The sequence below is a fragment of the Mytilus edulis genome, chromosome 3 (assembly GCF_963676685.1).
Source record: "Mytilus edulis chromosome 3, xbMytEdul2.2, whole genome shotgun sequence".
Lineage (NCBI taxonomy): Eukaryota > Metazoa > Mollusca > Bivalvia > Mytilida > Mytilidae > Mytilus > Mytilus edulis.
Window position 1 is genome coordinate 99923361 of NC_092346.1, and position 25230 is coordinate 99948590.

The window sequence follows — 25230 nt, forward strand, 5'->3', positions numbered from 1 at the left end:
ACTTAGAAAACTCTATCTGTTGGTTTTCCATCAATCCCGTATTGCCTTAGTTTATGGATCAGTAGTGAGTGGCTTACTTTGTCAAAAGCCTTGGAGAAGTCCATTATTAAGCAATTAGTTTGCTTTCCGTCGTCCAGGTTTTGTGTGACATCATCTATGAACTCGATGGGGTGAGTTTCGCATGATAATGTTTTGCGGAACCCATGCTGCATAGGATGTAGGATATTATGTTTGTCCGAGTGAGCCATGATGTTGCTGGTAATTATGTGTTCCATGACTTTGCAGGCTATACATGTTAAGGATACTGGGCGGTGGTTTTCTGCTTTGTATTTTTTTAAAGATAGGACAGACGTTGGCTGATTTCCAGTCTATTGGTAATTCTCCAGATTCATATGACTTTTGAAAGATGATACTGAGTATTGGTGCTATTTCGGTGGCTAATTCGTTTAGAACCTTGGATGTAATTTGGTCTGGGCCAGCTGCCTTGTGTGGATTGAGGTTTTTCAGTATTTTCAATATTACATTATCTGTGATTTTAATTTCTCGCATAGATGGATAATTTTTGTTTGAAGATCCACATCTGTCTTGGAATTCCTGGTTTGAGAAGCTTGTGTTTTCAGTAAAAGCAGACTGGAACTGTTGGTTAAGTATAGTTGCTTTATCCAAATGATCTGAATGTAGCAGGCAATCTTTTTTCAGTGGTGAGACTTATTTCCATCACTTCTTTTGTGCTTTATGAATGTCCAGAATCTCTTCATACAGCCACGATTTTCTATGATGTTATCTTCTGGTGGTGTTACAATAGATTTCACATACTTCCAGTATGACCTCCTCAGACCTTGTTGTACCTGGCGTTTGATTGATTTGTATTTCTCAGAGTTTTTCTTGTCATGAGATTTCTTCTTTTTCTTATACAGCCGATCTCTTTTTCTGATGAGTCGTTTGAGATCTCTGGATATCCATGGTGGGCTGTCCTTGGTTCTAGCCTGTTTGTGCGGGACATTCAAATTAACGCTTTTCTCTAAACTTGTTTTAAATACTAACCATATGTCATTGATGTTACTTTTGCTGGTTGTCATTGTTACTTTTTCATTCTTAATATTGTTTATATATTCCTTCATTTTATCCCAATTTGCCTTGCTGTATAGAGGAATCTTTCTTGCTGCTTGCTTTTTCTTGAAGGGATGGCACTTATTTCAGCAAAGACGATGTCATGATCAGATACCCCTGGAAGTATTTCCCCCTTGTGAAACTATTAGGATTATTTGTTATTAGCAAGTCAAGTGTGTTTGTCTGCCTTGTCGGTTCTTCAACAATCTGTGAGAGACCATTATCATCCAGTATATCTCTGTTATTGATCATGACACTACATCTTGCCCAGTGTCCATTGTTTTACAATGACGTATACTTGCCAACAACCATAAAAAACCTGATACCTCTGTTCTAGACTGCATTTATCGAGAAAAAAAAAGGACGTGTCCAAAATGGAGGCATCATAGCTAATAACTGTCAAGACCAGAGTATCAAAACATGTTGTAAAGGTACTGTGCTAGAACCACCATGGGCTCTACTTTTAACCATCTACATATTGATCTTGTAATGGATGGTCATTAAATAATCACGTCTACCTGAACCGTTGTTGTAATGATAATAAGACGAGTTTCTGAAATCAAATGATCTGAAAACAGCACGTTCACTTATTCCTGCCTGCAATATCATAATGGCCAGATCTGATTTTCATTGCTTAATCTCGGCAATATGGAGGGGTAACATTTTTGTAAATGATTCACGTGATGGTTTGGTAAAAAATCATTTACTGTTTTAAAATTTTTGCCTTTAAAAATTCGTGCGACTTTAATAATCTGGTATGTTCAATAACCTCAGGTAAGTCAGGTATTGAATTTTTTTAACTAGAAAGAAGTTAACCATGAACATAAGTTCTATGAGGATCAATCATGATTTAGTATTAAAAAATCACTAAAATGTGTGTTGTGTTTTTAAAGTCCGTCAATATATTATACCGAAATAAATAAAGGCAACAGTAGTATACCGCTGTTCGAAACTCATAAATCGATAGAAAAAAACAATTCCGGGTTACAAACTAAACTGAGAGTAACGCGTTAAATATAAGAGGAGAACAAGGACGGAATACATAATATGTGTAACCTATAAATACTCGGTAAAAACAAATTTATTATTCAGTGTATTCCGTCTTTATGGATTTTAATGTTGTGAATTATAATGCTGATAAGACCGTTGGTTTTCCCGTTTGAGTGGGTTTACACTAGTCATTTTGTGGTCTCTATATAGTTTACTGTTAGGTGTAAGCCAAGGCTCCGTGTTGAAGATCGTACTTTGAACTATATGGGTTATTTTTTCAAATATTGGCGCTCAAACCACATCTTCTTATATCTATGTAAATAGATATTTACAGTGGATGTAAACAGAGTGCTTTTATCTTTTAAAATAAATTATCCTGCTAAAAAAAAACAAATTCCACCTCTTTGTACAATTGGCTAACGGGTTTATAATGATAAGTAAAAAGAAACATTTACCTGTACACAATCGGCGCAAATGAAAGAAAAAATGGGACCAAGTAAAAGAAAAAATCGGCGCAAGTGAAATGCAGATTGGCGCAAATGCAAAATACTGCTGTTGAAGTATTATATCAGCGAGCTACATTACGTAGATCTTAGTACTAGGACAGACAAATATAACTTACAAATACTGTTATAATTACACTGATTTACTAAATAAAGCTTGTTTGTCTATCGAAATAGTACGTTTTTTTTTTTTTTTATCGCATTGTAAATATGTTAAACGTTTTAATATGCATTTACTAAATAATTTGTTAAAATAACATTGTTAGGCTATTTATAATTTCATTAGTGCAATTGTATCAACTTTTATCTGATTAATACACAGTCAAACAGATTGGTATGTTGATATTCGTCTTATATTGGATTTAAATTAAATCATTATCTACATATATTAAGACATTTGTTCCTACATAAGGGACCGTTCAATATTTATCAGATGGATGGGCCGGTGCAAAATGGGGCGGGGCAAGCACTTTTTTTGTGGAAATATTTGGATGGGCAAGAACTTTTTTTTAAATATTTAGTGGATGGGCCAGAACATATTTTATAGGAAAACTTTTGTTATCAATTTTATTGGTTTGTAGGATATTTCTTTTGCGGGCACTCAAAACATGTCTCAACAAACTGGTAGCTTGGCTCATATCTGTCAATTTTAAGGATTTAATTAAGGAATAAAAAGCTAGAATTTTCTGTTCAGACTATCTTTTAGATTATTTTAACCTTATAGAATACCAAATTGTTTAATAGTTTGGTGTATTGCTGTAAAATTTATGGATTTAATTAATAGGTAAGAAAAAAAAGCTCAAATTTTTAGATAAGGCTAAATTCAGATAGTAAACTTTAAATTTTTTTCTAACTTTTTCAAATCAACTTGGATTTTCCAAAAACTCTACAGCTATCTCATTTTATATATATTGATCTTATAGAAAGCCAGGTTGTTTGGTAGTTAGATGTATTGCTGTTAAATTTATAGATTTAATTAATAGGTAAGAAAAAAGAAACTCAAATTTTAAGTTTAGGCTGAATCTAGATAGTCATCTTTAATTTTTTTTTATAACTTTTTTAAATCAACATGGATTTTCATAAAACTCTACAACTATTTTATTTATATATTGATCTTATAGAATGCCAGATTGATTGGTAGTTTGGTGTATTGTTGTCATTCTAATGGATTTAATAAAAAGGTTAAACAAAGCTCAAATTTTCAGTTTAGGCTAAATCCAGATAATCATCTTTAATTTTTTTTATAACTTTTTTAAATCAACATGGATTTTCATAAAACTTAACAGCTATTTCATTTATATATTGATCTTACAGAATGCCAAGTTGTTTGGTAGTTTGGTGTGATACTGTCATTCTTATGGATTTAATAAAAATGTTTAAGAAAAAGCTTAAATTTTCAGTTTTTTGTTATTTCAAGATAGTCATCTTTAATTTTTTTCATAACTTTTTCAAATCAACTTGCATTTTCATAAAACTCTACTGCTATATCATTTGTATATTGATCTTACTGAATGCCAGGCTGTTTAGTACTTTGTTATTTTGCTGTCATTTAAAGGATTTAGTTAATAGGTTGAAAAAAAAGCTACAATTTTAAGTTTCGACTAAGTTCAGATGGTCACCTTTCATTTTTTTTATAACTTTTTCAAATCAACTTAGATTTTCATATAACTGTACAGCTATCTCATTTATATATTCATCTTAAAGAATGCCAGGTTGTTTTATAGTTTGGTGTTAAGCTGTCAAATTTAGGGAATTAATTAATAGGCGAAAAAAGGCTGCATCAAAGTCAAAAACATGTCTGCCTATATTTGCTTAAAAAGACCATAATAAATTTCTTTTTTGAAAAGTAGAATAGATAAAGGGACATTGATATTTGAACTATAAACATGTTCTGTTTTTAGGACAATATTTAGTAATTCAGTATATGATTATGATAATATGTTTACTAGTCCAAGAGTTATTGTCCCTTAATTTGAATTATTTCCTTTATTTTAAATCAGTATTGTATTTGAGGCTGCACATATAAAATCAAATCTGTACATGTATATTCATACTGGTTTTAAAAATCAATAAAATGTATGGTTCTGATACACACATAGATATATACATATATAATTAACTAGCACATTTTAAATTTTGTATAAAGTCTATTCTTTGATTTCAAGACATAAAAATTTAAAAACTTTAAAATAGAAAAAGAACCTAAATCATTTTTGATTGTCTTAGAGTTTTAGAGGGGCAAGGACTTTTTTATAGATTTTTTTAGATGGGCAAGGACTTTTTTTCACAATTTAAAAGGATGGGCAATAACTTTTTTAATAAAACAATATTAAGAATGCACCGGCCCATCCATCTGATAAATATTGAACGGTCCCTAACATATTAAAGAAGGTCGAAACCTTCTACCTGACAAAGTTCTTTCAATTCTGAAAAATATTCGTCATTAGACAATTTATAAAAAAAATATTTATCCGTATGTTTTACTGCTGCACAATAATAAAATTATATGCTGCACAATAATAAAATTATATATTGTCTGCATATAAAGGATATGTAGAGTTTAACAAGTTTTATCTTCAATTTCTGTAATTAAACACAAAACAAAATATTCCATTGAAGGGGCATTAGCTACTACATGTACTCAAAATGGAAATACGATTTGTTTTGATTCGATCTTTAATGAAAGTGAAATAGTAGAACCATGATTCACTTTTAGCAGCCAGTTCTGTTCATTTTTTTCAAAACAAAATAAGAAATATTGCTAATCAATTATTCACTTGCAAGTGAATAGTTCGACCTCATTAAATCCGTATTCACGTTATCTTAAATCTAACCCCTAAGCGAGAGATGTGTTGCGCATGAACTAGGCGTCTACAGCTATTACAAGGAAAAGCATGTCAACATGAAAAGTGAAATCAGGATAAACCATTTGGTTAAATGACTCGATCCACTAATATTTTTTGTTGTCATACCGGTAAAAACAATATTAAACATTTGTTTATACCCCTAATATGAAATTAAACAGACCTAGACAAATCCAATTGTGCGTGACGAGCTCGATATCTATTCATAATTATTTTATGTTTATATTGGGTTATATGACCGTTGTCACATCAATGATTAACTAGATGAAGTCTAGACAAAATTACACACAAAATGCTGATACATTTCATCGGGTCTTATGCTTTTAACCGGTGAACATGAGTTTGACAGCTAATTCACTTTAATTGGATATTTATCATATCGTCCTATTTTGATTTTTTAAAAGTGACGAAAAGCCACATCTGAATTTTGCATAAGCACATCTAAATTTGAGATACATTATGTTATATATATAACTCTGTACACTATATATTATATATCTTAAATAGCAATAAAATAGTACAATAGTCACGAGTTGATTTATAGACTACAGTATGTGTAATAACCTATTTGTAAAGGAAAAAGTCCTAGTTTTTCAACTTGAACTTGTGTGGGTTACAGGGATAGTCTCAAAATGTGTCAAACATTGTAACATTTAGGTTTCTTCTTTCGTTCTTTTTTGTCTAGTAACAGGTATCCTACTGATATTTGAACTCATCATGATATTATCGAGTTTATGGGGTAATATCTATCATTTAAGCCAACGCTGATCTACTAAATATCTTCAGGCTTACGTCAGATGGTTTGTAATGAGAATCCTTTAAAAAAAAAAAAAATTAAAAATCACTAAAACGTTCTATAAAAACGACACAATTATCCCATTATCAAAACGCTACGTTTCGCAGGAGGGGATGTATTGTTTATTAAAGTCTTATAAATTTAGGACAAGACAAGACAAGACAAATACTTTATTAAAGTCTCACCACTTGTTACATATAAAATGTACAGCTTTTTAAAACACAAATTAACAACAAGAGCCACTCTACAAAGAGTTATGAGAGACTATAAAACAGCATAGTTCATCATAATCGTTTCCCGCGACGACAATAAACGAATATGATCATTCTACTTTTATCTATTGAATCTAAAGTCTTCTTGTCTGAAGAAAATGCAATGTTTTCCTTATAAGTTTTACGAATGTAGAAAGATAATTCATATTAAGTAAAGAGATATGTCAACTCATTTCATTTAAGATTTTGAATTAATTGCGTCTATTAGGGTGTTCAAGGGGGATGCTGAGCCCTTCTCCTCATTTATGAATTTTGTTTAGTATAATTTTTTCGATTTTCTGAAGCTTGCTGCTGTTCCAAATATTGTCATTTTATACCATTTGAAACATATTACTAAATATTCATCACCGCAGTTAAACACGCACACACATAGATATAAGGTTGTTGGATGGATATGTGGCTTATAAACGTCCAGTGTCAAAGTAAATGCATAGTCCGGAAGAATACATGATACTGTGAATAATATAAAACGCTAAGTACTGGACCGACACGTCGAACGGATTTTCCCCCTGCTAACTCAGGTTCACATGGTGACAGTCCACAGGAAGACACGTGATCTTACCATGACACATTATTCTGTTTCCGAGCAGACCAGTCTTAGATCATACTCATTAATGCCGCTTGCTTAACAGAGAAGCAGCAAATCCAGATTTCCAAGTCTTTGGTTTTGTTCCAATCAGGGTCCAAATCTAAGACCTCCCGCACTCGATTCATCGAACATGCTACAACAAGATCACCGAGTAGGTGGTATATAATTATTGAAGATAAAGAGATTTGAATATGTCAGTACAAAGAATTACAAAAATAAATATATATGTATTGCTTAACATTTGAAAATTTAACCTCTTTTTGGTATGTGAATATTGAAATATTATAAGTTACTGTATTTTAAAATGAGATTAAAAATAAATATGAAATATTTTGCTAAAAAAAGTAGCTTCATTGGAAGTTTGATGTATCTAAAGAAACTTTTGCAGTTCTTTGTAAATTAAACATTGCTGCAGAAGACATGTACATTTGAATGACGTTCAATATTTCTTGTGAGATTTACGAAATCCGTTGTTGAAGTAATGTAAAGTTTGCATCTCCATTGGCCAATACTACAATATTCAGTTAGGACGATACCACATTATAAACTTATTTTTTATCTTTCCTGTATCATTTTCGTCTTTTTTATTCAGACCATAAGGTTATGTCTGAAATATTTGCCACTGGACAATCAATCCAGGCTAAAGTAAGGAGCTGGTGGATCAAAAATTTATTTTTCTCCTTCACGCCCTTGTGTCCCACTCAAGTATTCACTTCTATATTGTGGAAAATAACTTTATAAAAAATAAGTTTTTTCGAGCGAGGATTTCATCATCGTATGGGAGCATCAATGGGTATAGTTACTTGCTGATACGGAGTATTCAGTATTAAAGTTGATGTAAAATGCAAGCTGTCGTTCATACTTTCAATACACTCACACCACATCTTCCTATATCTATAAGTTGTCGTACACAAACGAAACTTTGTCTTTTATATTTGTGATTTATAAATGTAGGACTCTAAAGTGTGATGGGGACGCTAAAGTACGATGGTCACGCTAAAGTGCGATGGTATACGCTAAAGTGCGATGCCCCCATAAGCTAAAGTGCGATGGTCCGCGAAAGTATAGACATAAGAAACGTAGTTTGATTATGACGTTAACAGTCGTTTATACAAACTAAAAATGAACACGACTCAAGATAAATTACAAATATTTAACCTTCTTTCTGCCATAGGGCCGATTTGGCCGATGCAGAAACAGTACCTTCGACTGCCAAGGATCGGCCCAAAGCCGATGTTGTTTTCCGCTGTGACGTTGTTCCTTGACGTCATAGATAATTCGCAGTGCCCTGCGAACTTCGCAAGCTGGCTTGGAAAGAAAATCAGCCGTTGTTCAGTGTTCTGCTACCGGGCTCATGGACTTTTCTACTATACATACAATGTAAGTGTCATATTGTGATAAAATATAAGCATAGGTCCCATATCAATCTGTCCTTTCAGTCCACGGTGTTGACCGAATGTATAAATATGGACACAAAACCGATAACTCCCAAAGGGAGATTCGTGCACTTTAGAAAGTCTTGCAACTTCAAAACCTCTTTGAGTTGTCCGTAAGTGGCCTGTTGTAAGTCAAAATATGCACCAATATCTGTCTTATCTTTTTTTCAATTGACAGTCCGTCCTTCTCTCCTGTGTTACCACTTTTACTAACATATCTTTTAGATTTCTTATGTTATGTCAATGACTTAATTAATTTAACCTAACCGTTCTTTGTCCTCTGAATCAAATGTAAGATGAACTTGTATCCTGCGCAGCAGTCAACCATTTTACTATTTAGATACAAAATAGTATTTGCATAACTATCCTGTATCCTGTTTTATTGGAAGCGAACGGATACATTAAAATTATTATTTATGTTACAGTTTACTTTGCGGTCCCCGTTATAATATTGTCGCTTTCATTGAAAAGTAACGTAAATTTTAGAAATATTGTCGGCTAAAACATTATGTTGTACATTGTAGGTAAATATAACATGTACGTGTAGTCGTTACTAAAAGGGAGAAAGCTCGTATTTAAATTAACGCTTCAACAAATAATTGTTAAATATTCCGACAATAATCGAATTTTTTATTTGTTATTTTTTTTACAATGACGACTGTAAGGGGGTGTGTATCATCGCACTTTAGCGTGAGACACCATCGTACTTTAGCGTAGATCATCGCATTTTAGCGTGACCATCGCACTTTAGAGTACCATCGCACTTTAGAGTCCTACATATGTATATATATATAGTTTTTAAAAAAAACAATTCATGAAATTTGTGTTCCTGTGTATTTATATTGGGTTATACTATTAGAATGATAGACAGAAATATCTTAGGATGCATTAAACCTGCTACCTTGATCTGAAGTACTCGGTGCTTTTTTTCGGTACAAATAAGATGGTAGCCGTCTATTTCCAGACTAAAGTTATGCTGATTTCTAACACGTTCAGTCTTAAAAAATGTTTTTAAAATCAATATTCTATAATATGGTCCTTTTTCATATGATAAAGATGTTGTATTTTTATTTTCAGCTAAATTAAAGACTTTCACTTGGCATTATTGTAATATGGTAATAAACTTTGAGACGACCCTTTGTATTTAAAATACCAATCGATACGATCATTGAAGTATTTCGAAACTGACTGAGACCGGTATTTAAAAGGGATAAATGTCATTTATTAGTACACAAAGTTGAAACGTAGGTCTATCCGGATAAATTAACCATAAAATTAAAAACATGGGATACGATGAAGAAGCAGGTACTATTTTAATTATTATGTTAATGAGCTAAAATAATTGTTTTCTTTCATTCATTCAAGGATGTGTATAGTATACAAGATTTGTGTACTATACAAATCCTTAATTTATTTATGTATTTTTAATGTGTGTGTGTGTGCATTGTTGAATTCTTTTAAATCGTGTATTCATTATTTTGTTTACTGGATCATCATTTTTATAATTAATGACCGTTATTTTTAAAACAGCAACTAGAAACTGTTCATTTAATATAAAAGAAAGCGATCTGCCAAATTTTCTTTAAAAAACTATATATATCATATATGCGCCGTCTGGATGCCACTTTCAGCTACAAATATATCGATCATCGACAGTTGGCAATACCGCGCAGCTAAAATAATTATGAACACTAAAATGAATATTCCCCGTTCCGCTCTCCTTCTCGGGCTTGGATGGGAACCCGTATCTGCATTTATCACCCGCCAAAAAGTTGCGTACTTTAAAAGGATTAATAGAGGTTTCCAGATTTGCTACCGTACCAACCGTAGTACGAAGTGGGAGCCGTCATTTAACTTTTGAAAATTATTGATGTATACACTTTATATCAACAAATGTTTTAGGAATCATATGCAGAACTGTTTAGAGAATTTTTAGCTGTAATTTGGGACTAATTTCATGTGGTTTCTTCTTGTATTCGTAGAAAACAATAGTGTGTGCACTCGATTATGCTTTCAAGCAACCGTTGCAAGTAACCGTCGGTACGAAAGGTTTATAGTTAAGAGTTATTTCCCCGTGAAACTACATAGATACAAAGGAGCTTAATTACAAAACAAATTTAAAACTTTATAAATTTTGTTTGTAATAACTTTATGTATCATTATAAAATGTTAAAGTTTTGTATTTATTTTGGTAAGTTTTTAGAAAACATGATCAAATAAAATGTATTTGAACGAAATAAATTGACCTTAATAACAAAAGAAAAATGACAAAATTAATATAAAACCAAATCACTGTTCTGTTAGTGCGCGACAGGTCTATTACACTTGTCAAGAGATATAAGAATCAAGAGACATACTTTTAAAAAATTTATACTCTGTTACAAGAAACCGAAGGTGTCAAAACGCATGATTTCTTATTTCTGGACTGATTATGTATGTCATTATACTTAATAACATTGCCTTGTGATAATTTTGTGTAATATGTAATATATCTGTTGTAAATATATGTTGAAGAATTGAATAAAGATAATAAAAAAAAATCAGACATCCGGAATGAAGTTATAAAAAATACAAGGTCGTTTACATCTTCAATTTGAACAATTATGATATGGCTGATATCGTATTTACTTGGCATCCTTCCTTTTTGGACAATTATCTTTACCGTCGGGCTTACAGTTTTTCTTTATAAAAAAAAACCCTCATAAAATCAATATGCTCTATAAATTTTAGAAACATGCCCTTTTTAATATCTTTTTCGCAGTAAGCCGAGAGAGAAAACTCAGAAAAACTGAAGTTAAACTATTTTTTAAAAGTAATATCGTATTCATGATACTAGTACATATAAACCTGAACCAAATTACAAGAAACATTTACCAACCGATGAAAATGATCCTTAATTTTAGTCCATAAATCAGTTGTAAATGGTGCAAAAGACATTATATAGCAACACAGTATTTTCCGTAGAACATTACGAAGAGTTAGAAAGACATATTCATATTGCATTAGACTAAGTGTAAATATAGCGTCAAATTATGGCTGTTATCAGTGAACAAAATACGCTGTGTTGTATGAAGTTTTTCTGGCAATGCTGTACGACCAAAGGATTAATGGATGGATATTGGTTTAATATTACCCCTCGTAGATTATATTATACTACTCGCAGGCATGTGCAATTTTACTCGCGACAATATTTACAAATATTAATGTCATAACAATATCTAGTGACATAATAATAATAAGCTGACACGATAAAGTAACATCGTGATGATAAATATTTCTACTCAAAAAATGGTTTTCGTTAGTGTCATAAAATTTATATTCTTACAATTAATATAATCAACAATTTTATTAAAAGTTCAGTGACAAAATATAAGTAAAAAGATAGATCGATAGTTTTACAATGTGTGTTGCGTTTTATGAAAAAATGTTGCTCAAATTAAATGATCGAAAAGACAGCTTAATTAATAAAAATTTATTTTAATGAGAAATCAACACAATTTTGAACTCATTTTTGCCATTAGCACGTGTACTAGTTCAGTGACGCATCCAGAACTTTTCATAAAGGGGGTGGGGGGGGGGGGGGGCTCCATCCATGCTTCAGTGATTCCCTATATAATCAACCATTTTTATCCCCGAAATTGGGGGGAGGTCCCCAAGCCCCCCTTCCCCTGGATCCGTCTATGTAGCCATTAACGACACCAGTAAGGTTCAAGTAAGATATTATTAAGTAATTTCTAATTATTCCAATTTATATTTCAGTATTAGATTTTATTCTAATCCTTTTCTTAATATACAAAAACAGAATAGCTATACAGAAACGCAAATCTATATTTAGAATTTAAAGGTCGAGGCAACTCAGTTCCAGTAAGGACTGTTTGATTCATTCTCTTGGGCACAGAATAAATTTTATCGTATAAAATCACATGTAAGGTTTTCTAGAAGCAGTGAAATCGTAATAAAATAAAAGATAACGGTTTTTATCACTGATATGCAATTTTGTTTCTCTATTTTTATCATGATACATACAATAATCTCATGCATTAAATGAAACCTCCCAAACAGCACCAACGGTTGTGTAACGTACCAACCGTACCTGATATGTAGCAAATCTGGAAACCTCTACTAACCTACCAGACGATAGACTGTGCAAGCGAGTCTTTAGTGAAATGGTTCAATTAAACGAAAGTGTCTGGAAATATGTTCAAGAGATGAACACCTACACGGAAAGTATTGGGTCTAATAAATTTAACTGTCAATATGGTAGGGAAAGTTTAATTATTGATGTTACTACTAAAAGTAGCCTTGATTTGTATCAGCACTGCTATATTAAGACAGGTAGCCAGCTATACTTAGAGGACATAAGCGATTTTAATTCATCCCGTCTTAAACTGCTCGCAAGAACAAATTATTTGCCATTAAAGCAGTTTCTTTTTAGAATGCATATGTCCGAGGACAACCTATGTCCCATTTGTGATTCAGGGGACTGAGTCAGAAGATTTAGAACATTTTCTGCTCGGGTGTACATCTCTTGAACAAACCAGGTCTAAATTTTTCACCTTATTTGCCTCTTTTAATGATAGAAATGTAAGTTTTCTGGAACTGTCGCCACGTGCACAAGTATTATTTTTAGTTGGCGATATTGGTTATGCTTTTAACGATGAAATTGGTTCATTTTATGATGTTTATGGAAGAATGTATCTCTTAGAATTATTTAGATTACGTCAAACTATGGTTGAACCAAAATAAACCTTTGAGTTAACTTACTCGTATGTACTATTATATACTGATTGATCTTAGTTTTTATGCTTTATACATGCTGCATGGTCATATTTGTCTATGAGTGTTTTAATTACATGTATATTTTAACATTCTATAAATTGGGTTTTTTTTTTTATTATGATTATGTATTTTAGAAATCTCTATTTTTGTCTTATTAATGTGCCATGTATGTTATTGTTTCAAAGACATTCTATAATGAAACCATTAACTAAAATGTATATAATTGTAAATAATATAGTATAGACGCACCATCACTTCTACCCTGATGACTGGTGCCCCCGATGTAAAGGGGTAGTTTTCTAAATAAAATATATATATATATATATACAAGTAAAGTAGAGAATGATACAATAAAAAGACGTAGAACTTTAATCTTCAACACATTTAGTCAACGTCTTAGTTTTTTGGTAGACTTTATATGAATAAATCACTTACATTTGAATCTTGAATCGCCATAAAACAAGCTGTTCGATTAGCATAATCATTTATCGAAACAAGTTAACCCACCAACACCCTTATTTAAACAATTTAAAATTTAAAACTTTCTTCAGAAAGTAAACAATATCCTCGATAGAACGACAAACATCGTACACACGATCCCTGTCCTAGTAATTGTACCATGGTGTTTTATTCAGCCTATGTAGTATTTTGGATTGTAAATATGCTTTTTCTAATAGTAGTTAAACTACATGTACTTATAAACTCTGTAATCGGTAACAGTACAAATTCATCCCTTTGGTTGTATTGAAATAAATTGGAAATTTACCAAGTTCAGATATTATTATATAAGTATAATTTTTCTAAATGTTATCTGAGGTTTTTTATATGGCAAACCTACGGGTAAACCTACAGCGCTAGCTTGCGTCTCCAGCCCTTGACGTGAAAAAAGCACAAGGCTATATCTGTATTCAACAGTGCTCCGTATTTTCACCTGAGTATATATGTTAGACTCAAATCAATGTCCGGCCTCTAATCGACGTCCGTTCCTCAAATCGACGACCAAATCTGACGTTACATTTTCAAATCGACGTCCAATATTTTGATACTCTAATCGACGTCTATTGTGACGTAATGTTTTGCTAAAACGACGTCCGATTGATTGTAGTCGTCTTTAATCACCCTATCCTATAAGTATTTGCTTTATCAATAAGAAAGTTATTAGTGTTATTTGTCTTCTAGAAATAGTAACAACGTATACTGTATGTACGGTAGAGTATGGTACAGTATGCTATTAGCTTTTTACAACAGACTTCAAGTAAATATTTTTTCGGAAGCACTCAAGTCCTCATTCGGAACTTGACAGCATCATGTTTATGAAGCGGCCATATTATCACTGATACTGCGGTTGGAACCCAAATAAAGCAGAGAGTCATACATTTGTTTATGGTAAAGCTATCCTATTCTGAGGATTGCAATTTATTATAATTATTATATAGATAATATAAAGGAGAATATGGTCAAAAGTTTTCGTCACCTAGACATCTACATCAACATTTGATCATTTCATATAGAAACACATTTTTTTCAAAAATATCTGGAATGACATGGTTGTATTTTAACAAATAAGGTGTTGAAAGACACATAATCGTGTAAAGAATTATTGTGTAATGCACTACCGTCTAGTCTACATGGTCTAGACCCCTCATTACGCGTTGGGGGGGGGGGGGGGGGGACATGGAAATACCAGGCGTCCGCCCGTCAAGTCGTGTTCTGAGACTGAGGTCCTGTTAGTGCTCTCACAGTCAGGTCTGTACAATTGTAACCACATTTGATATAACTTATACTCTAGGTTAATATCAACAATATCCCTGACAAGTTCTAAAATGGTGGGCAATCAACTTTTTTAAAGAGTTATTCCCCTTGGAAATATTAAATTTGTAGAAAATAGCCTTACTAGCACTCTAACAGACCTGTACTACAGCCATACAATTCTTCTCTGATTATTTTATAAAACTCATCATACTTTAAGTTAATATCTGCAAAATCTTGGACAAGGTCCATAAAGGTGTCAAATCATCTTTTCTCAAAGAGTTATGCCTCTTGGAAATATTAAATTTATGGAAAATGGCCTTGTTAGAGCTCTCACAATTACAATACTTGGCAGATTTTTACCAAACTTAAATTTTTATAGGATAGTATCAACATTATCTTGAACATGTTTTATAATGGTGGCCCATCACCTTTTTTTCAAAAGTTGTGCCCCTTGGAAATATTAGATTTATGGAAAATTGCCTTGTTAGCTCTATGACAGGTACAATTCTTGCCAGATTAGATAAATCTTATACTATAGGTTATAAACAACAATATGTCAGAATAGTTCTATAAGGCCCAAAATATATATATGTCTGTTTAAGGTTACATGCTTAAAAAAAAATAGGGTAGGTAGGTCGGTAATTTCATTTTATTTTATTTTTTTCATTTTATTTTTTGTGACACGATTTTGAGTGTATGGTTTCATCTTGTTGTGGGCAAAGTTGATCATGGCTGAGTTTACCCATATTTTTAATGAATGGATTATTTTTTTTGTTATTGATTTGAAAAAATGTAGGCAAAATGGTTATTTCATCACACCACTCACAAATTTCTTTAAACAGCTATCATATTCATGATTATGAATATTAGGATGTATCAGGCAACATTATATTCACTTTTAACACAAGTTCAGTTTATTTTTCACTTTATGATGGAAATAATATGGCTTAGGTTCAGCACTTGGTCGGGTAACCGTAAACAGACAAATATTTTTTGTTTGGCCTAATGGTGGCTGTTCCACTTTTTATGCCTCTGATGTAGCGGAGAGGCATTAAGTTTTATGTACACTGTATATCTGTCTGTACATCAGTCCGTCCTTATGTCCCATAGTTGGTTTCCATTCTCCAACTTAAGTTTGCCTCATCCAAATTTAATGAAATTAATACACAATGCTAATTACCACAAAACATAGATCAAGTTTGAATTTTATTGGCATCACTTAAACCCTCTTGCTGCCGGAGGTACACATATGTCCATACTGACTGTATCAGAGGGTCAATTATGTCCATATTTCAATTTATTCATTTCGCCTCAGTGCTGTATCTTTCAAATGAAAGACTAAATTTTAAACATGATTACATGTTTCATCAATGGATCCCAAATGTAACAGTCTTTATGGAATGACATTATCGTAGAGTGGACATCTTACTTCATAGACATTGAGCTGTTGTATTTTCTGGCACATGAAATGCAGCCTTCAAAAACAATGTTTAATCCCTCAAGAGTTATGTTGGTTTAAAAATGGAAAAAATGCTAATTATTTTGTTTCTGTCCTGTAAATTAGCTTGGCTTTACCAAATAGTATGAAACTTATACCTAATACTCTAGTTTAAAAACACATATCATGTTTAAATTTTGGTTATTTCAGTTTAACTGTTCTAGAGTTATGCCCCTTTAAAATGGAAAAAAAGGCTGATTTTTTCATTTCAATTCTCTTACTTGAGTTTGTCTCATCCAAATGTTATAAAACTTGTACACAATGTTTAATATTACAAAATATAATCATTTTTGAATTTTGCTGGTGTCACCTTGCCTGTTCTAGAGTTAATTAAGCTCCTTTACAAATGGAAGAAATGCTAAAAAGAAATTTTCTGAAACTTTAACACAATGCTTATTACCATGAAATACATATCAGGTTTGAATTTTGGTGGTGTCACCTTGACCGTTCTAGATTTAAGCTCCTTTGGAAAAATTTCTGAATTTTTTGTTTCCATTCTCTTACTTTTAAAGTTTGCCTTAAACAAATTTTCTGAAACTTAAACACAATACTTTTTACCACAAAACTCAGATCAGGTACTAATTTGGGTAGTGTCACTTTCACTGTTCTTCAGTTATTTTTGTTTATAACTTTATATGATATGCAAGCATCATCCCATGGATACATTTCCCATTTATGTTAAAAAGTGTTATGTCTCTTGGAAGTATCAAATTTATGGAAAATGGCCTTGTTTGCCCTCACAGCAGACATGATTTATGCTACTATAAGTTCTGAATTCGGACACTTTAAAATTAGGAGATGTGCTGTGGTATGATTACAAACGAGACAATTCTCCAACACAGACTAAATGACAAAGAAGTTAACAACTATATATGCCATGTCAGTTAACTGCTAGTAGTCTGTTGTTATTTATGTATTATTGTCATTTTATTTATTTTCTTTGGTAACATGCATCTTCTGACATCAAACTCGGACTTTTAATGTGCATATTGTTATGCGTTTACTTTTCTTCATTGGCTAGAGGTATAGGGGAAGGGTTGAGATCTCAGAAACATGTTTAACCCCTCCACATGTTTGCGCCTGTCCTAAGACAGGAGCCTCTAGCCTTTGTTAGTCTTGTATGATATTTTCATTTTAGTTTCTTGTGTACACTTTGGAGAGTATGTTGTTAAGGGGCCAGCTGAAAGATGTCTCCGGGTGCGTGAATTTCTAGCTGCATTGAAGACCTGTTGGTGACCTTCTACTGTTGTCTGTTCTATGGTCGGGTTGTTGTCTCTTAGACACATTCCCCATTTCCATTCTAGTTTTTATACATTGCCATAGCTTCCTGTACATGCTGTATGGCCTTCAACAATGAGTTAGACTTATACCGCATAGTAAGCTGTAATAAGGCTCTGAAATAAAGAATTTAAAAAGAAAACTAAAAGCAGTGATTAATGTACAAAAAAATAAATGAAAAAACAGATATAACAGACATTTATCTAGGTTTATTTGGTCTAATATTGTATAACAAATGTATATTTAAGATATGATATATTTGAAATCCTACATGTGGCTTCCCATTATTTTTGGTTCTCATGTGATTATAAAAGAACAAGGAGGATTGTACCTGGGAATTTTGATGACATTGACATTAAGTTTCTAGGAAAAAAATAGTCTAGGGACATAAGTTGCTGACATCAGACTATGCTAGTAAATTCTGTAACCATGGACATTTTACACAATAAGTTAACACAACCATGACTAGTCTACTAATATTTGTCTGTCTGGACACATTTAACAAGACTAATTTATCTTTTAAACATGAAAGACACTGTAATGAACATATATGTCATGTATAGATGCTAAATAATATTCAGTCAATTTCAGAGGAATTACTGTGGATTCATTTGTGTTTTTAGTGGGTTCCAATTTTCATGGATTAAGGAAAATTTGCATGTTTGTGGATGTTTAATTGCATGGTTTGGCCAATGTGTGCTTAGTGATGATACAATTCTATAGAAATTTGTTACTTGCTGAATGTTTGATTTTTGTTGTTTACCTGTACATACGAAATCAATGAAAATTAGTATCCAAAGAATAATAATGAATCAACAGTACATGCAGTATATTGAAACAAAGACATCAATTTTACAATAATCTTTTATTAGGTACCATGCATGATGCTACAGCTGTATTTAGATATGAATCACATTCATTGAAAAACTCATCTATACCTAACAACCATTACTTGGAAGAAGAAGATATGACCACCATAACCATGTGGCATTTGCTAGGATGTTGTCTGTTCTAGAGGATGTGTGGATAAAAAAGCCAGCATCATTAGGAAATGTGATATTGCACCTCTTAAAGAACATATTAAAGTATACAGTACATGTATAGCTTAACTAGAGATCCCATGCTTTTGTGTCTTCCACTACTATTGGAGAATTTTCAATGTGGGATATTATTTGATTAATTGAATTGCAAAACATTTTATTTCCTTTCTGGTTTATTAATGGTGGAAATTAATTAAACAGAATTGTATATTTTATTAGGAATGAACTAATTGAAAACTGTTTCTTGGTCTTTTTCATATTTCTCTTATAAATATCTGCAAATTTAAAAAACATAATATGTGATAGTTTACTGAAAGTTTTATCTCCTTAGATGCTATGACATGGAGAATTTCGTTATTATATTCTTCAACTTTGTACTTCATTTAGCCCTTTAAGGGAAAATGGTAGTATTACATTTTCCCAGAATTAGGTTGGCCTTTTGTGTACCCAAGACAGGTGGAGGAAGTCAAATTAGAAGAGCTGTGATTGGATGTAAGGGTACAATTATTTTTTTTATTTATCTATGAATAACTACAGTGTGTAAATTTACCATATAAATTTTAAAACCTATTGAAATATTTTCTAGAGAATTATTCGAAAAGGCTTCCAAAATTTCATAAATTTGGTGCAAAATGACGGTGGGCATGGATAACATAAACAAGCTCTGTTGGAAATTGGTCATGATACTATTTGGCTTCAATTTTCAGAATACAGTAATAAAGTACTAACACCACACATAACTGTTTTATCCAGGTTTTTATTATAAAAACTGGTAAATTTAGAAAATGTTAGTAAATTTGTCGCCTATGGCAGAATACATGTAAATAGTACCGTTTTCCCTTAAAGTTTTTTATTTTGATCATCACTGATGAGTCCTATGTAGAGAAAATATGCACCTCTGGTGTACAAAAAAATATAAACGTGATAAACCAGCTTTTATTTCTCAAACTTGATTTGTGGTAAAATTAAGCCATTTCTAGCATGTCTTGCTAACGAAGTTTGCATTGATTTATTTTTGTGATTACAGATTTTCTATAAAAAAATATTTATTTCTACTAGGAAAGATCTATTTTTTTTTAAATATTCGCAACAATTAATATTCACCTTGTTCATGTTGTTATTCTACACTTAAAAGTTGCAAAAAATATTGCATGGTGCAAAAAATAATTGGGTTGCAACTTACAGTAATATTTATTAAATATATATGTTTATTACAGAATTGGTAATAACAGTGAAATATTCCTAAAAAGAAATTTATAAGGAAGTAACGTGCAAACCAACAAAGTACCTGACATGGTGGACCTTCAAGAGTTGAAGATGTGGTGTAAGTGAACCTTTTTTCAGGTATTTATCCTCAATATTATTCTATAGATAAAGATATTCAAAACTGTAAAAGGCAAAAATGTTCAGCAAAGTAGGATCCACAATTAGGTTTGATGACCAAAATTTTAAATTGACTTTCTCTGGAGAATTGCCTTTTAAAGACAATTTTTCACAATTTCAATTTGTTCATTTATTAAAAAAGAAGATGTGGTATGATTGCCAATAAGATTACTCTCCACAAGAGGCTTAATGACACAGAAGCTAACAACTATAGGTCACAGCACAGCCTTCAACAATGAGCAAAGCCTGGACCTCATAGTCCGCTATAAAAGGCCCAGAAATAACAAATGTAGAACAATTCAAGCAAGAAAACTAACAGCCTAATTTATGTACAAAAAAATGAATGAAAAACAAATATATTTGTAACGCTTAAACAAACCACAACCAATTAATTACAGGCTCATGACTCATGACTTGGGACAGGCACATACATACAGAATTTGGAGGGGTTAAACATGTTGGCGGGATTCCAACTCTCACCCAAACCTAACAGTACAAAATACTAATAGAACGAACTATATAGAAATCAGTTAAAAAAGACTAAAAGCATCAGATGGATACAAATAAAAACAGAGTGGATCAATGTGGCCGAGTACTTGTATATTCCAACAACAAAATTAAGATTCTGATCTGAGAGTACTCACAGTTACTGCGACTTATTTGCTTAGTTTTAAAAATCTTCTCCTTTGAACTTGCTGAATTAATTTCAGCCAAACTTCAACGGAATGAGTTTCAGAGTGTCTAGTATACATTTTGTATTTCATTTCCTTGTATGTCAAATAACTTATCCACAATGGCTAAAATGGAACATAATGGTTAAGGTAGATCATAAGTAAATCTTTTTTGAGACAGAATTTTCTTATACTTAGCCAGAATGAAGATTTTAATATGCTCTTTTCAAAAATATAATAAAAAGTAGGGGTCACCGTGCTATTTTTCAAGCTATGAGTCGTTGAAAATTGCCTAAATTTGGTTAGATTGTTAATGGAAAAACACAATTGTGTGCATAAAAAATAATCTATGAGATAGAATTTTTAAATAAATTGTGAAAAGATAGGTTTTGTAATATGTTTTAAGAAAATAAAAAGAAAAAATGGTGTCACCGAACTTGTTTTCTTGATACAAGTAAAAAGAAAAAAATTCCCTATCTGTCCAGTATAATTTTTTTACTAAAAGAGTTATCTTCCCTTAAATGGCTCATTTGAAAAAAATGATCCAAACAGCAAAAAAAAATGATATTTGTTTAATTATTTTGAATTATACAATAAATTGCCAAGTTTTCTTTATATTATTAAACAGTCTAACCATCAAATTGCAAATCTGTCTCCAAATTTGCAGATTTAGGCAAATAACTAGACCGATTTTTTACTGTGATTGTTCAATCCAAGATGGCGGTATACCATGAATCTACCTTAAATGTATTTTTTTGCAGTACAATGTTGTGACTGCAGCAGACTGAATTTAGTTTCTAACTTTTCTCCAAAAATTATAGATGTACTGAATACTTAAATCTGACAGAATTTTTTTTTTAATAGATTATGTAAATGTTATTATATTTTTCAGTATCTGAAATTATGGGTTTATGAATTTGAACAGCTTTTAATATACCAGCAGTTCCAACAGCATGGTTCCTGCAATCCAAAAAAAGAGGTATTCCTCTAATAGGTTTTCTAGGAAATTCATAAGATTTTTTGTTTAATGGTGTCGTTGCACTTGCTTTACTTTTCTTCCAGCATCTAAAAGAAGCAATTTCCTTTTACATTAATTTACATTTATCTTGAAGAGTACATTGTATAAATCTCACATCTCTATATTTTCATAATCAAAATTTTTTTGGTGGAACTTTGTATCAATAACATCTGTTAGGTTTTGGTCTTAAATCTAATTATTGCATACTTCCTACTTAAATGAAGGGCCCAGAATAAAACCCAAAGATCTTATCTTATTTTGTTGTTGTCTTGTATAGTGGCGCAGCAAAACATAATGATCTATTTTATAACTTGCCTGTTGATGAAAAGTTTATATTTTTATTCAGAACTGAAGAACTACATGAGGAAGTTGCTAAAACCTGCTTTAATATTTTATGTATGAGAACAAATTTCTTATTTGTATATAGCTAAATCTTAAATATATATAGTTTTAAAATTATGTAAAATATTGTTTACCGGTAATTAATTGTTTGATATTATCTCATAATTCGTAATAGAATGGCACTTGTTTTTGTTTTATTAATTAAGCTAAATGTTATTTTACTGTTTTAGTTTTAATATATGAGAAACTTTAAAAAGAAAAAACAAGATCACAAAAATATTCACCAATTTTATTGAAAAATATGATAATGGCTATTTAGATGGAAGCCTTGGTTGTATATATTGATGTTGGGATGTTTTAAGCGTTTTCTAGGCGCATAATTGAATTCAGTCAATTCATGGCAATTGATTACTTAATTAACAAACAAAAAAATTACATTTTCTTTCAGTATGTTATCAGTTAGCTTTAATATAAATTATGGCAACTATATTCATTGAACTATTAATCATGTTAATTCAGTAGTTAGTTTTGTTTATAATCAGATGTACATGAGTAGAGAAAGTGTTTAGATTCTGATTTCTGTGCTTTCAGATAGGTACAAACCAGCTAGTATAGGCCAAAAGAACAAAGTACAGAACAGCGTTGTAACCACAGATGGGATTCATTTAATTGTTTACTTAGTCTTGTAATTAATTGATAAATTAGATGTTTAATTCTAATATATAATAGTTCATGCAAATAAGAATGCTCTTCCAAAAAACTTGGTGTGTTGTAGTTGGTTACAAATTGTCTTTGAATAGTTAGTCCCTTCCTGTCCAAATCTATTTTATTGGGTCAATCAGCTCGACAGATATTATTGTCAACTTTTTTGAACTAGTTTATTGTGAATTCTATTTTCTCACATTAATTAAGTTTGTTTTAAACTAGTTCATTGCATTAAAAGGTAATGTATTGTATTTTAATACGTATATTGGAATTACGTTGTTGTTGTCCTATTAAGAGTGAAGACATTTGGTTTTTCCACAATTACTTTAGTATATAAAGTAAATAGAAATTTATGAAAATTAAACACAATGTTTATGAGACAAAAAAAGGATGGTTGGGATTGATTTTAGGAGTTTTGGACCTAACAATTAGGAATAAGGGGCCAAAAAGGGCCAATTAAGCATTTTTCTTGGTTTTTCGCACAATAACTTTAGTATAAGTAAATAAAAATCTATGAAACTTAAACAAAGGTTTAGGACCACAAAAGGAAGGTTAAGATTGATTTTGAAAACTTTGGTCCCAATAGTTTAGGAATTAGGGGCCAAAAGGGTCATTAACATAACTTAGTTTGATTTTAACAAAAAATGAATTCTTTAGGTTCTTTGATATGCTGAATTTAATTTTGTATTTAGATTTTTATTTTTTTTATCCTGTTTTCAAATTGGTCTACATTAAGGTCCAAAGGGTCTAAAATTAAATTTGATATTTGGGCTCTGTTATCAAATTGGTTCACATAGAAGTCTATAGGGTCCAAATTTGAACTTTATTTGGTTTCATCAAAAATTGAATTCTCGTGGTTCTTTGATAAGCTGAATCTAACCATGTATTTAGATTTTGGACCATAAAAAGTAAATGTCCAATTCAAAATTTTTAAGTTCTTATTAAACCACATTCATTCTGTGTCAACTATTTAATCACATTCCAAATTCAGAGTTGTATTTAATAGGCTTGATTGTTGTGTCCATACTTGCCCCAACTTTTCAGGGTTCGGTCTCTGCGGTTGCATAAATCTGCACCCTGCAGAGCATTTTTTATTATTTACGAGTTTGTCATGTTAATTTTTATCTCTAAGAGATAAAAATTTACACTTCAGAGATAAACATTTACAGTAAAATAGATAAAGACTGAGTCTTTATCTATTTTATTGTAAATTTTTAATTATTTATTAAAAACTTAAATCATATTTATGATATTAAAGTCCTAAAAACTATACTTATTGAATAATGCCTTATTTCACTTTCAATTAAGCAGCTCCCTTGAAAAGTTGATCTGTTACTGTAAGTTTAAATAGAGTCCCCCATGAAATGATGTCCCATGGACAAAATTTCACAGATATGACCTATGAAATTTGGTCCAGGACATAATTTTATTATAAAATATTGTCCACTTCTATGTAAAAGTGTCCCTTTCTAGTGTGACCTTCATTAGACATTTTTTCATAGTGAAATCATGTCCATATTGTATAAAAGTCTTGTCTAATACCAAAAAAAAATTATTTAACAAAAAAATTTAAGACAAAATTGACATTTGTTTTTGTAAAAATATACAATAGAACTGGAATCTATGAATTGTTTTAATATCTTTGAATTGTCCTTTTTAACAAGACCAATAATGTCAGGAATAATATTCATAAATGCCTGATTGCCGTTTCTTCTTGCGCATACGTTTCAGTCTTGGAGGCGTCACCACTTGTTTCAATTTGTCCTTATGAATTACAAGTTTTAATGTTTTCTCTTGTGTTTTTTTGTCAACATGTATATAATACATTTCATTGTTTTTAATTTGAAACTGCTTTGCCTTCCTTCTAAATGAAGGGACAGAAAAAAATAGCTACACTATGAAATATTGTCCTTTGTGACATATTTTTATAAAGCATCCATGAAATTATGTCCAAGTACTAGGGACAATTTTTCACTAAGGGAGACACTATATTATAGTTTACAAATGTGATATTCTGTCCCATGAACAAAATTTCACAGATGAACTGTGAAATAATGTTCTAGAGGACACAATTTCATGGGACACCTTTTTGGCTTACATTACCACATAAAAAAAAAAATTGAAATATTTAGTATTAAAAAAAAATTGTTGGTTATGTCAATCAGTACTTATTAGTATCAGTTTTTATGCATAGGTGAAGAATT

At 31.3% G+C, this 25230-nt stretch overlaps 1 protein-coding gene and 1 long non-coding RNA gene across 5 annotated transcripts in view; both read left to right on the forward strand.

Annotated features, from left to right (window-relative positions):
- Positions 1–9711: 9711 nt before the first annotated feature.
- The window catches only part of LOC139517951 (uncharacterized), a 46876-nt gene continuing 31357 nt past the window's right edge, over positions 9712–25230 (forward strand). Inside the window, exon 1 of the mRNA XM_071309513.1 lies at positions 9712–9865. Coding sequence (XP_071165614.1) covers positions 9844–9865 — 22 coding nt within the window. The 5' untranslated portion in view covers positions 9712–9843. The remainder of the gene's footprint in view (positions 9866–25230) is intronic.
- On the forward strand, positions 14471–24052 carry LOC139517952 (uncharacterized). Of its 4 annotated transcripts, none has more exons than XR_011663242.1 (6): positions 14471–14725; positions 18740–18952; positions 19295–19405; positions 20125–20251; positions 21854–21940; positions 22913–24052. It is a non-coding gene; the product is annotated as an uncharacterized lncRNA (long non-coding RNA). The 4 variants fall into 4 exon arrangements; XR_011663241.1 differs by having other exon boundaries at positions 14474–14725; positions 19295–19399; XR_011663240.1 differs by lacking the exon at positions 19295–19405 and having other exon boundaries at positions 14483–14725.